This window comes from Heteronotia binoei, chromosome 21, assembly GCF_032191835.1.
Source record: "Heteronotia binoei isolate CCM8104 ecotype False Entrance Well chromosome 21, APGP_CSIRO_Hbin_v1, whole genome shotgun sequence".
NCBI lineage: Eukaryota > Metazoa > Chordata > Lepidosauria > Squamata > Gekkonidae > Heteronotia > Heteronotia binoei.
In genome coordinates this window covers 19,435,705-19,448,574 of record NC_083243.1, presented here as the reverse complement: position 1 = coordinate 19,448,574, position 12,870 = coordinate 19,435,705, and the positions used below count along the sequence as shown (strand labels likewise).

Here is a 12,870-nt window from a genome sequence, read left to right as displayed (position 1 = left end):
TTCTTATTCTTGAATCTTACTCTCTTTTTTTGTATTTTTTTTTCCTGAGAAAATCCCCTCCCTCAAAAATTTACCCCGTTTCATATGAATGGAGATTGACAAATGGCATGATGGGAAACGTGGAGACGCAGGTGTGCGCGGTGCAGCGTTTTTAAAAAAAGAAAATAATCCACCATGGACCACAATTGGCGCATGGTGTCGACACAAGCCAGGGAGTGCATGAGAGAGGTGTGAGGAGCAGAGCGTGCGCCATGGGGAGACTGGTCATGTTGGGATACATGCAGCGGCAGGGGCCTACCCGAAACTGCTCTCACAGCTTTTGTGGTCATTTTAAGATAGGCCTCGGGATTTTCAGGGATTTCTATATCTGGAAAAAGAATAAGGACACCAGTTGCCGCTCTGAAGAAAAAAGATTCCCTCTTTCTCTCTCTCTCCCTCCCTTTTCCTCCCTCCATGTACCCCACTAGCACGGGATTGGGTGAAAGATCCATCGCTCCCATCGCTGGCTTGCCAGTCGCCTGTGGAAAACTGGCTTGGAAGACAGAACAAGTAAGGCCATGACTTGCTATTTCGCCCTTAGAGAAGAAGATGATATTGGATTTATATCCCGCCCTATACTCTGAATCTCAGAGTTTCAGAGCAGTCACAATCTCCTTTACCTCCCCCTCCTCCAACAGACACCCTTTCAAGGACAACTCTGTGAGAGCTATGGCTGACCCAAGGCCATTCCAGCAGGTGCAAGTGGAGGAGTGGGGAATCAAACCCAGTTCTCCCAGATAAGAGTCCATGCACTTAACCACTACACCAAACTGGCTCTCTGAACATGAAGCACCAAACTGCTGTCTCTGAATGTGAAGGTTTCTTGCAGCTATCACAGCTGCACACAAAGGCTGTGTCCATTATCTAGTTCTCAATATTTCTCTCCTTCATGGCTAATTATCTGTGCTGCTCCCCTCTGCAAAGGGAAATATTAGCCCCTTAGAAGAAAGGTCAGAAGAGCTAAAGAAGAGATGGAGAAATGTAGCCCCTAGCGCTTCTCTCCTCTTTTGCCTGCCTATCTGCAAGTGAGTAGTCAGAACTCAGGCCAGAATTCTGATCTGTGGGGCTCAATGTGTGACCGTACCCTAAGAGGGAAAAATTAAAAAGAGTCCTGAGGATTTAATATACCTGTATCCAGGGCTTTTTTTTTTTTTTTGTAGCAGGAACACCCCTCATGTAGCCAATCCTCCAAGAGCTTACAGGGCTCTTCTTACAGGGCCTATTGTTAGCTCCAGGAGGATTGGCTACATCCGGGGTGTGTAGCCTAATATGCAAAAGAGTCCCTGCTACAAAATGCCCTGTCTATATCTATCTGTATCTATCTATATCTATAACTATCGATGATAGATGATAGATAGATAGATAGATAGATAGATAGATAGATAGATAGATAGATAGATAGATAGATAGATAGATAGATAGATAGATAGATGATAGATAGATAGCCAGTCATGCCCAACTGAAAATAAAGGTAAAGGTGCAAAGACCAGTCATTTCCAACTCTGTGGTGACATTGCATCATCACATTTTCACGGCAGACTTTTTACAGGGAGGTTTGCCATGAGTACCCATTACGGGGAGCAAGCTTATTTTACCGACCTCGGAAGGATGGAAGGCTGAGTCAACCCTGAGCCAGTTACCTGAACCCAGGATCGAACTCAGGTCGTGAGCAGAGCTTGAACCGCAACACTGCAGCTTCCCACTCTGCAACACAGTATTAATGTGGGGGGAGCGGGGGGGAGGAATCCCTTTCTGTGCTAAGAGCATGCATGCACAACTTCCCCTTCTCTTCCTATCCTAGCTGCAGCCTGTGTTAGAACCTCCAGAAATCCTTCTGGCAAAGGAGCCTGGGGAAAGGCAGCAGAACTCACACAGCAGGATATACGTCAAGCCATTCTGCGACATGTTTCTCTGTTACGGTACCTGCCCTCCTGCATTTCTGGTTCTGCACAAAGAGACTTAGGCAAAGAAGCACCTTGGCTATACCACGCTGACACATCGACGAGGCAACCGTCCATTAGAGAACTTACTCGTCAAATGTATTGTTATTTAATTTATTTAATTCATTTATAACTCTGCCTTCCTTGTGGCTACAAGCATAGACAGTTCAAGAGGGCAATGGATAAGCATATGGAGCAGAGGTCCATCAGTGGCTATTAGCCACAACTTATCGTTGGAACTCTCTGTCTGGGGCAGGGATGCTCTGTATTCTTGTGCTTGGGGGAGGGGCACAGTGGGAGGGCTTCTGGCCCCACTGGTAGACCTCTTGATGGCACTTGGTTGGCCACTGTGTGACATGGAGTGTTGGACTGGATGGGCCATTGACCTGATCCAACATGGCTCCTCTTATGTTCTTATGTTCCTCCCCAATCGTGACCCAAAGCAGCTTATATCATTCTCCTCTCCTTCATTTTAATTCTCACAACGACCCTGTGAGGAAGGTTAGGATGAGAGACTGTGATTGGCCCATGGTCACCCAGCCAGCTTCTGCGGCAGAATAGGGATTCGAACCTGGATCTTCCGGACATTAGCCTGACAGCTCTCGCCACTACACCACGCTGGGATTTAAGTTAGCAAGAAAGGCCATTGTGCTTTCCCTGGGGTGCTAGTTTTCTGCCTGCAGGGAGAATTTCTTTTTTAAAACATGGAACACTCCCAAAACATGATGCTCATACTCCATCTGCAATCTGAAGTGGTACTCCCAGAAATCTGCCCTTGAATCAGGGCTTTTTTTGTAACAGGAACTCTTTTGCATATTAGGCCATACAGTCCTGATGTAGCCAGTCCTCCTGGAGCTTACAGCAAGCCCTGTACTAAGAGCCCTGTAAGCTCTTGGAGGATTGGTTACATCAGAAGGGTGTGGCCTAATAGGCAAAGGAGTCCCTGCTACAAAAACAAGCCCTGCATAGGATGATCAGTGGACCTCAATGAACTGCACAGATGAGAAGGTGCACTGCTAGAGTTTTTCAGGGGGCGAAAGTCCAACATAATTTCTGGCTGCCTTGTAAGAACAGCCAGGCGTGGGTTGGGGAAAGAAGGAGGCTCACCTGAGAGAGCGCTGTAGTACGGCTCCTCTTCCTCATCCTCGTGAGATGAAGAGCCCCCCACGTCTCCAGTGTGGTCCCACTCCAGCGGGATGGAGTCCACGCTGACGGGCGTCTCGCAACCCGACCGTTCATGGCCCACTGCGGGGGGCATGAGGTGGCATAGAGACTGCGGTGAGGGCGGCACCTCCTGCGCGGTTTTCTTGTGCCACGGATCGGTCTGAGCGCCTCTAGAGTCTTCTGCATCGGCTTCATTTTCAGAGGTCTCTTTTTCATCTTCCAGTCCCTTTAAAAAAATGGGAAAGGAAATTAGCCATTATGTCTGCATGCTGCTCTTGCCCATGAAGAAGAGAGTCACGAGGATGATCAAGGGCCTGGAGGAAGAACCCTATGAGGAAAAGGCTGAGGGTGTTGGGAATGTTCAGTCTGGAGAAAAGGAGGTTGAGGGGGGAGCAATGAGGATGATCAAGGGCCTGGAGGAAGCCCCCTATGAGGAAAAGTCTGAGGGCGTTGGGAATGTTCAGTCTGGAGAAAAGGAGATTGAAGGGGGAGCAATGAGGATGATCAAGGGCCTGGAGAAGAACCCTATGAGGAAAAGTCTGAAGGCATCGGGAATGTTCAGCCTGGAGAAGAGGAGATTGAGGGGGGACACGATTGCTCTCTTTAAATATTTGAAAGGCTGTTATTTAGAGGAGGGCAAGGAGCTGTTCCACTTGGCAGCTGAGGATAGGACCAAAAGCAGTTGGCTCAAATTACAAGCAGAAAGGTACTGACTGGATATTAGGATTTTTTTTTTTACAGTTAGAGTAGTTCAGAGGTGAAACCAGCTGCCTAGGAAGGTGGTGAGCTTCCCTTCACTGGCAGTCTTTTGTTTCAAGAATTTTATTGAGTTTTGTAGAAAGAAAGAAGAAACAAAGATAACAATAAAAATGAAAATGTTACATTCTGCCTCACTATATCAACCCATATAAACGGGAAAAGAGAAAGGATTCTATGAATTCAAAATACATTAAAAACAAAGAGTACTATATGAATGCCGTAAACTCTAGCTTATACATATCTAGATTGGGTCCTTATACCAAAATATCCAATGGCAAAAAGTAGCAATTGGGGGATCAATCAGAAGTATCAAGCCAAGTGTATTATGGCTCCCAATGTTTTTTAGCTTCCTCCTTAGTCTTGCCACTAAGCAGAGAAGATAAATAGTCTATCTCGGCTGTGTCCAATATTTTCCCAGTCAGTTCTTGCTTTGTAGGTAGTCCCCGGTGCTTCCATTTTCGCGCAAACAATATTCTCGCTGCCGTGTTAATATGCGCTGTCAAATGTTTTATCTCTTTCGTATAGTCACTGGCATATATATTCAATAAAAACAACTCTGGTTTAAATTGGATTTGCCTTTTTAGTATTTCCTGCAATAGTTCGTGCACCATCTCCCAATAACCTTTAACCACATCACATCGTTGGCAGTCTTCAAAACGTGGCCAGATGACTGCTTGTCAAAGATGCCTTACGCTGATCCTGCATGGAGCAGGGGGTTGGACTAGGTCTGTATGGCCCCTTCCAACTCTAGGATTCTATGAAAGCAGAATCACCTTTCTACAAGACAGGGGAAGCTGAGAGAGAGAGAGAGAGAGAGGCAGAAACGGAGACTCGCCTTCCCCTCTTCCTCTTCCATGAAGGGAAAGTAATACAGTCCTTCTCCTTCCCCACATATGAAGCTGGGGCCAGGCTCGCAAGGAGGGCTGGGGGCCAACTGAAGCTTTCTTCACCTGGATTTCCAGCAGGATAAGCCCCTCAGCAATCCTGGGGTACAGCCAGGGCTGTCCCTAGACCAGGGGTAGCCAGACTTTCTTAACATAAGAGCCACATAGAATAAGCGCCAGATGTTTGAGAGCGGCATGACATGAATGTCAGCTGTTTGAGACCCAGAAGACAAAGGAAGGCAGGCCGGCAAATAGATGGGGGAGGGAGGGAGAGGTGGAAAGAAAGCAACTTTAACTTTAAATGCATTCTCCAAGCCTCTGGCTGGCTTGGCTCGGAGAAGTGATTTATATAGAGAATCGCCTTCTCCTAGCTGGCTGAAAGGGCAGTGGGGGCTTTGCGAGCCACACAATATGTGTGAAAGAGCTACATGTGGCTCCCGAGCCGCAGTTTGGCTACCCGTGCCCTAGACTGTCTGGCACCCTAGGCAAGGCTAACTTCTGGCACCCCTCCTCCCGCACTGATAACATCACTGAGTGACATGGCGGCAGGATGGGGCGCCCAGTTTGGTGACCCCAGAAGGCCAGCGCTCTAGAACATATGAACATATGAAGCTGCCTTATACTGAATCAGACCCTTGGTCCATCAAAGTCAGTATTGTCTTCTCAGACTGGCAGCGGCTCTCCAGGGTCTCAAGCTGAGGTTTTTCACGCCTATTTGCCTGGGCCCTTTTTTGGAGATGCCAGGGATTGAACCTGGGACCTTCTGCTTCCCAAGCAGATGCTCTACCACTGAGCCACTGTCCCTCCCTAGACAATCACCTAGTTGGCCTAGTGGCAGGGCTGGCCCCGGGTACAGCCAAGTGAGCAAATACACTGTGGGTCCCACCTATCTGACGGTGGTGGGAAGTGCCGTCAAGTCGCAGCTGACTTGCGGTGACCCCTCATGGAGGTTTAGAGGCCAGAGACAAACAGAGGTGGTTCGCCCTTGCCTGCCTCTGTGTGGCAACTCTGGATTTCCTTGGTCATCTCCCCCTCCCCTCGAGGACTAATCATAAATAAATAATAATAATTTTTTTATTTATACCCTGCCCTCCCCACCGAGGCAGGCTCAGGGCGGCTTACAAGACATGGCAAAAGCCACGTTAAAACAATAAAACAAGATAATACAGTTAAGTACAATTAACAATTAAACATTAAATAATCTAAAAACAGTCTAAAAGAATATAATTTAATAGTGCTACTATCTCAAGTTGTGTTAATGATGGCATGATGTTTATTCCAAGTTCGATCTTAGAAGGCTAGTTGGAAGAGGGCGGTTTCGCACGCCCTACGGAATTGGTTAAGATCCCGTAGGGCCCGCACCTCTTCTGGCAGCTGGTTCCACCATTGGGGTGCCTTTATAGAGAAGGCCTGCTCTCTGGTTATTTTTAATTTGGCCGCCTTTGGCCCAGGTACTTCCAGAAGGTTTTGTGAACTGGATCGTAGCGCTCTCGGGGTTGACCCTGCATAGCTTTTGAGATTGGGGATTAGGCTATCCTGAGCCATCCAGGTCAGGGCGATTTGCAGGGCTTTTTTTGCAGCTGGAGCTCCTTTGCATATTAGGCCACGCCTTCTGATGTAGCCAATCCTCCAAGAGCTTACAGGGCTCTTAGTGCAGGGCCTACTGCAAGCTCCAGGAGGATTGGCTACATCAGGGGTGTGTGGCCTAATATGCAAAGGAGTTCCTGTTATTAAAAAAGCCCTGGCAGTTTGATATCAGAATGGCCCAAAAGTTGGTTGCTTGGGCTTTTTTTAAATTTTAGTTGGTTACATGAAGACTGAGAGAATTATTCCCTACCCGGGGGCGGGGGGGGGGGGGGAGGAGAGGAAATTCATTTTTCTTTTGAATTTTATTGCTGTTCACCTGCTGATGTTTTCATGGGAGGGCTGTATTTTTATGTATGTTGGTTATTTTTAATCACCAGTTCTGATTATTTGTAATTGATGATTGTGATTACAGTAGGCCCTGTAAGAAGAGCTCTGTAAGCTCTTGGAGGACTGGCTCCATCAGGGATGTGTGGCCTAATATGCAAAGGAGATCCAGCTACAAAAAAAAGCCCTGATTTTGATTATTTTAATTGATTTTTAAAAAGCTGATTATTTAGATTGGCTGTTTTCATGATGGTTATTATTCCTGCAGTGAATGCTAACTGCAGAACAGTGCTGAAGGCTCGGGGGGGGGGGGGGGCTGTGTTCAAAGCCACAAATGGGCCCCTTCTAAGGATAAAATTCTGTCCATTGTTTACCGGGTGCCAGGACGTCAGCTTTTGGTAGAACCGGGAGACGCGGCCAAAGACTTCTTGGCAGTATTTGTGGAGCTCCATCAGTTCTTCTTCAATCACAACAGCGTCTGACGGCTCGCTCTTCTGGATCAGGTGCTCCCCAAACACAATGAGCTGATCGATCTTGTTGATGTTCAGTGCTATTTCCTGCTGGAAACCCTATTGGGAAGAAAAGTGCTGTTGCTTCACATCAGATTACTGCCCATCCAGACTGCATCATTCAGATTATTTCGTGTCATAAACAGAGGTCGAGGAAGAACGTGCCTCACCATGTTAGTGCTGGCTTGGCAGGCAGGAGACTCTGGGAAACGAGACAAGCTATAGCCTACTGCAGAAGATACCGTATTTTTCGCACCAGAAGGCGCTCCGGAGGATAGGACGCACCTTCCTCCTGGGGGGCGATCCGCTGCCTCTTCCTCCGATCCGGCACTTCCCCCGCGCCTGCTTGCCTGGCTCCATCTTCTTCAGGCAAGCGTGGGATCGCTCCACGTGGCCCCAGCGCTTCGCAAGCGCCGGCTGCGGAGGGGGCAGCGTGCTTCCTACTTCCCTGTGTGCCTGCCTTCAGCTGTGATGTTTAAAGCAAGCGCTGGGATCGCTCCCTCCCCCCTCCGATCCCAGCGCTTGCTTTAAACATCACAGCTGAAGGCAGGCACACAGGGAAGTAGGAAGCACGCTGCCCCCTCCGCAGCCGGCGCTTGCGAAGCGCTGGGGCCACGTGGAGCGATCCCACGCTTGCCTGAAGAAGATGGAGCCAGGCAAGCAGGCGCGGGGGAAGCGCCGGATCGGAGGAAGAGGCAGCAGATCGCCCCCTCGCCCCCCGAAGGTACGTACCTTCGAACCATAAGATGCACACACTTCCCCCCCACTTTTTTTTGGGGGGGGGAAGTGCGTCTTATGGTCCGAAAAATACGGTAATTACTTCCGCAAGCAACCAACCCATTTAAAATGCTGATCTTGTGATCTGAGGGGGAAGTACTTGTGAGTTTCCTGCATTGTGCGGGGGGTTGGACTAGATGACCCTGGGAGTTCTGCGCGTGCGTCACTTAGGATAGACGCCTCATACAACCGCTCCAAGGAAACTGGAGAGATAAAACTTAATTACAACCAAAATAGAGACAAGAGAAACAAGAGAAAAAAACAGACTGAAAGTATAAGGCTCGAAGAGCGGCAGCATGCTGGTGTGGTGAGTTAATTTGTTTTGAAATCATATAGAAAAAAGGTCTCAGGACTGAGACACGCCGGAGATAATGGCAAAAAAAGGAGATAAAGGAAATGGCGGATCTTCTAGCTAATATGGAGAAAAATATCAGAAAATATATAAAAGAACTTCGACAAACAGTAGAAGCTTTATCTGAGCAAGTAATAAATATTTGGTCAGTTGCTGACAAAGCTCTGGAGAAAACAAGACATAACGAGGAAACATTAAGAGAGCTTAAAAGTAAAATTGCCTCCTTGTCGCCGGAATCTCCGGCTTGTGGGAGTCAAAGAAAACATTTTAAGTGCACAGCTTGAAAAAACTATACTTGACTGGTTTCAAAAGCTGGGAATAAATGTTACAGAGAATGATGTGGAGCGAATGCACAGAAGTTTAAAACCCAAACCAAAAGCCGGAGAGAACCCATGGGATATTATAATAGCCTTCTCAAGAGAAAGAACGCAAGACAAGGTCTGGAAAGCATTAAGGAAAATTAAAGACCTACAACTTCAAGGTCAAAGAGTAATTCCACGTTTTGACTCATCTCCTGAGTCTCTGCAAGAGAGAAATGAAATGAGACCATATGCAAAGGAACTGTTCAAGAATGGAATTCAATTCTCACGGGGATACCCAGCAACTATTCTAATCTTTAAGGATGGGAAACTGTTGAAAGCAAAAAGCCCTTCAGAGGCAGAGAAACTGTTTGAGAAGCTTAACATCACCTTCAACTCATCTTAAAGGAATAAGGAAGAATATGAAGGAGGAGGAAGAAAGGAAGAAAGGGAGGAAGGGAAGAAGGGGAGAGGAAGGAGGAAGGAAGAAGAAAGAAAAGGAAAAAGAAAGAAAAGAAATGGACTGTGTAATGTGTAATGAGAAAAGGTTTTTTTTCCTGTTAAAGAGGGAAGAAGAACAAAAGTAATGAGGACATTGTTATCATAAGAAAACAAAGATTAAGATAACTGTGTTAATTAAGAAAATGATTTTAGTTGAAATGGTTGTTAAATGGTGAAATTATTATGTGGGGGGTGGGGGGTGGGAAGGAGTAGACAGGACTTCACGCAAGACCGAAAAGGGAGGGAGAAATGAGATCCCTTTCTGTACCCTTAAAGGGGAATGTTTCGGGCTATAGGGGAGGGAATGACCAGATAGTAGAAGATATGGGGAGGGTGATTAAGCTACTCTCTTTGAATGCAAGTGGGTTGGCCTCAGATGTCAAAAGATATAGCTTGAATAAGCTACTGCAGAGTAAAGGAATAGAAGTATTATGCTTACAAGAAACGCATAAAAGTAAAAAGGATTTGAGACCGTTATGGAGAATGCAAATATGGAAAATGCAAATGGAATCAAGGGGAACAAAAAATCAAGAGGGGTGGCTGTACTTTTTCATTCTAAATTAAATGTGAATATAACGGAACAGTTAAAAGATAGAGAGGGAAAGTTTATTTTTATGAAATTTAGTTTGAATGAAAAAATATATACTTTGGCGAACATATATGCCCCTAACAAGGGATAAGAGTCTTTTCTGAATCAAACTTTTCAAAGGCTGCAGTCATTCTATGAAGTAGAATTATTGATAGTAGGAGATTTTAATACTGATATTAAGGGACACAAGTATTTGAAATTAAAAAAATGGAAACTTAGAGAAGTATATGAGTTCCTGCAAAAGGAAAAACAACCTACTTATTTCTTTAAAAGGTTTAAAAAATTCTCTTACATATACCATATTTTAATAAAAGAATCTAATGAGACAAAAATTGCTAAAATAGAAACAGGACCAATATGGATCTCAGATCATGCACCAATTATTATGGAAATGGAATTAGATGAGGAAAGGAAGATTAAAAGATGGAGATTCAATCCTAAGTTTTTTTTTCATCAGGAAGATAAAGAAGATTTATTTAAAGGGATAGAAAATTATTATCTAAAGAAGCTCAGCTTAACAGGAAAATAAATATTAAGAGAGAGGAAAGGCTGAAAGAGCTATTAGAACTGCAGAGGAGGTTACAAAAGAGATATGAAAAACAAATTCAGGAAAAACTGCGTAAGTTGAAAAAGGAATTGCAGGAATTGGATCTAAATAACCATGTGGAAAAGAGATATAATAGTGAAAAACGAATACCAAAGATCCAATATAAATACAATGAAAAGATTGGCAAATTATTTAAAAGACAGACGAGAAAAACAAAGGATAGGGTCAATGAAGAATGAAAAAGGTGAAAAAATATATAAGGATAATCAGATAAGGGAGGTCTTTGCTAAATATTATCAAAATTTATTTAAAGCAGAAGAAAGTAAACAATTTTAAAAAATTATAAGAAACAAAGTTAGTCGGGAGGAATTAATGGAATTAAATGAGACTGTCATACAACTAGAAATATGAAATGTTATAAAAAACTTAAAAAATGGAAAGTCACCAGGATTAGATGGGTTTACAGCAGAATTTTATAAATTGGTGGGAAATTTGATAGCCCCAGAATTACAAAGGTTGTTTAATAAAATTCTGAATGAAGGGAAAACCCTAGACTCATGGAGGAAGACAGATTATTACAATCCAGAAACAACAAAGGGATCCAGAAGATCCGAATTCTTACAGACCAATAAGTTTGGCAAACCAAGATTATAAAATTTTTGCAAAGGTCCTAGCCCTGTGGCACAGAGTGGTAAAGCTGCAGTATCACAGTCAGAACCCTCTACTCACGACCTGAGTTCGATTCCAGCGGAAGCTGGTTCAGGTAGCTGCCTCGAGGTTGACTCAGCCTTCCATCCTTCCGAGGTCGGTAAAATGAGTACCCAGCTTGCTGGGGGGAAAGTGTAATGACTGGGGAAGGCAATGGCAAACCACCCCATAAAAAGGTCTGCCGTGAAAATGTTGTGAAAGCAACATCACCCCAGAGTTGGAAACGACTGGTGCTTGCACAGGGGACCTTTCCTAGCAAATAGATTAAAGAAGGTTTTACCAAGATTAATAGGAGAAGACCAATATGGATTTGTGAAAGAGAGGTATATAGGGCATCCTATTAGAAATGTGATAAATGCTTTATACCACAAATTTGGTTTTGAGGGACAGTTTGTGAATGCAATAAGAGAAATATATAAGAATGGGAAAGCAGTGGTTAAAATAAATGAAGGACATACTAAGGAAGTTATGATTCAGAGGGGGGTTAAGCAAGGTTGCTCCCTATCACCGATGCTTTTTGTCATGGCTATGGAACCTCTGGCTGATAGAATCGGGATCAGTAGTAGAATACGGGGATATAAGTTAGGGAAGGAGGAAATTAAGCTGAATTTATTTGCAGATGATATATTATTAGTTTTAGAGAACCCCCTAGAAGCTATGAAAGAACTAATAATAATTTTGGAAGACTTTAAAGAACATTCAGGATTGGTAAACATTGAGAAATCGGAAATAATGTTCAGTAAAGTAGATATAAGGGAACAAAAAGAAATAGCAAAGTTAACAGGCATGAAATTAAGAGTTAAAAAGTTGAAATATTTAGGGGTAATTATAACAAGGAATGTTAAGAAGTTAATGACATTAAATTATAAAATAGTTTGGAAAAAAATAGAAGAAACTTTAACTCAATGATTATATGAGTATATTAGGAAAAATAAAAGCAATTAAAATGTTTGTTATACCAAAGTTGATGTTTCTGTTTCAGGTACTCCCAGAGTGGGTGCCCAAGAAACAACTGACAATATGGGATAAGGTACTTAGCAACTGGGTTTTTGGAAAGAAACAAGCTAGAGTCTCAAAGAATGTGATATATGTGAAGCACTCCAAATAAAAATGTTGATGGAACTGGATGGAAATAACAGAGATAAATGGGCAAGATGGGAAGATAGTATAAATGAAGGAGAAGGTAGATTTGGCATATTTACACAAGAAATAAAAAGGGACATAAAAATACAATAGGACCAAGACAAGTGGGACTAAAAATACGGGAAAAAAGAAGGCAATATGGATGCCTACAATTTCAAAATGGGCACCATTAGAATCATTAAGTAGGGAGTCAAAACAAATTGAGAGAACCTCTTGGGAGAAACTGAAGGAGAATGATATAAGGAAAGTGAAAGGTATGTATGGTACCCGGGGTACTTTAATACCAATGCAAGATTTATTAAGGATAGTAGGTTGTCAATATTGGTTAGGTGTTAATGGTTTATATAGTATGTTGAAACAACAGAAATATTCTGGAATATTTAAGGATGATACCCTGATGGAAGAACTGTATAGAACAGGGGTGGTCAACGGTAGCTCTCCAGATGTTTTTTGTCTACAACTCCCATCAGCCCCAGCCATCAGCCATGCTGGCTGGGGCTGATGGGAGTTGTAGGCAAAAAACATCTGGAGAGCTACCGTTGGCCACCCCAGTATAGAAGTAGGAAAGATGACAGAAAAGGTTTAATAGGAAAGATATATAATATTATGAGGGGAAGCAAAGATCATATGATAAGTATAATACAGTCAAAGTGGGAGAAAGATGTGGAACTATCGGAACAGGAGATAAATAAAGTAATGAGAAATACTAATGATATAAAATTGGAAAAATTTAGAGTATTAGAAATGA

The 12,870-nt window shown here is 43.8% G+C and overlaps 1 protein-coding gene across 1 annotated transcript in view; it reads right to left on the bottom strand.

Moving 5' to 3' along the window:
- The window catches only part of SYNE2 (spectrin repeat containing nuclear envelope protein 2), a 407,300-nt gene that overhangs the window by 28,900 nt on the left and 365,530 nt on the right, over nucleotides 1-12,870 (bottom strand). Inside the window, exons 100-102 of the mRNA XM_060261546.1 lie at nucleotides 7,072-7,266; nucleotides 3,087-3,369; nucleotides 299-367 (exon numbers count right to left, since the gene is read on the bottom strand). Of these exons, the coding sequence (XP_060117529.1) occupies nucleotides 299-367; nucleotides 3,087-3,369; nucleotides 7,072-7,266 (547 nt within the window). The remainder of the gene's footprint in view (nucleotides 1-298; nucleotides 368-3,086; nucleotides 3,370-7,071; nucleotides 7,267-12,870) is intronic.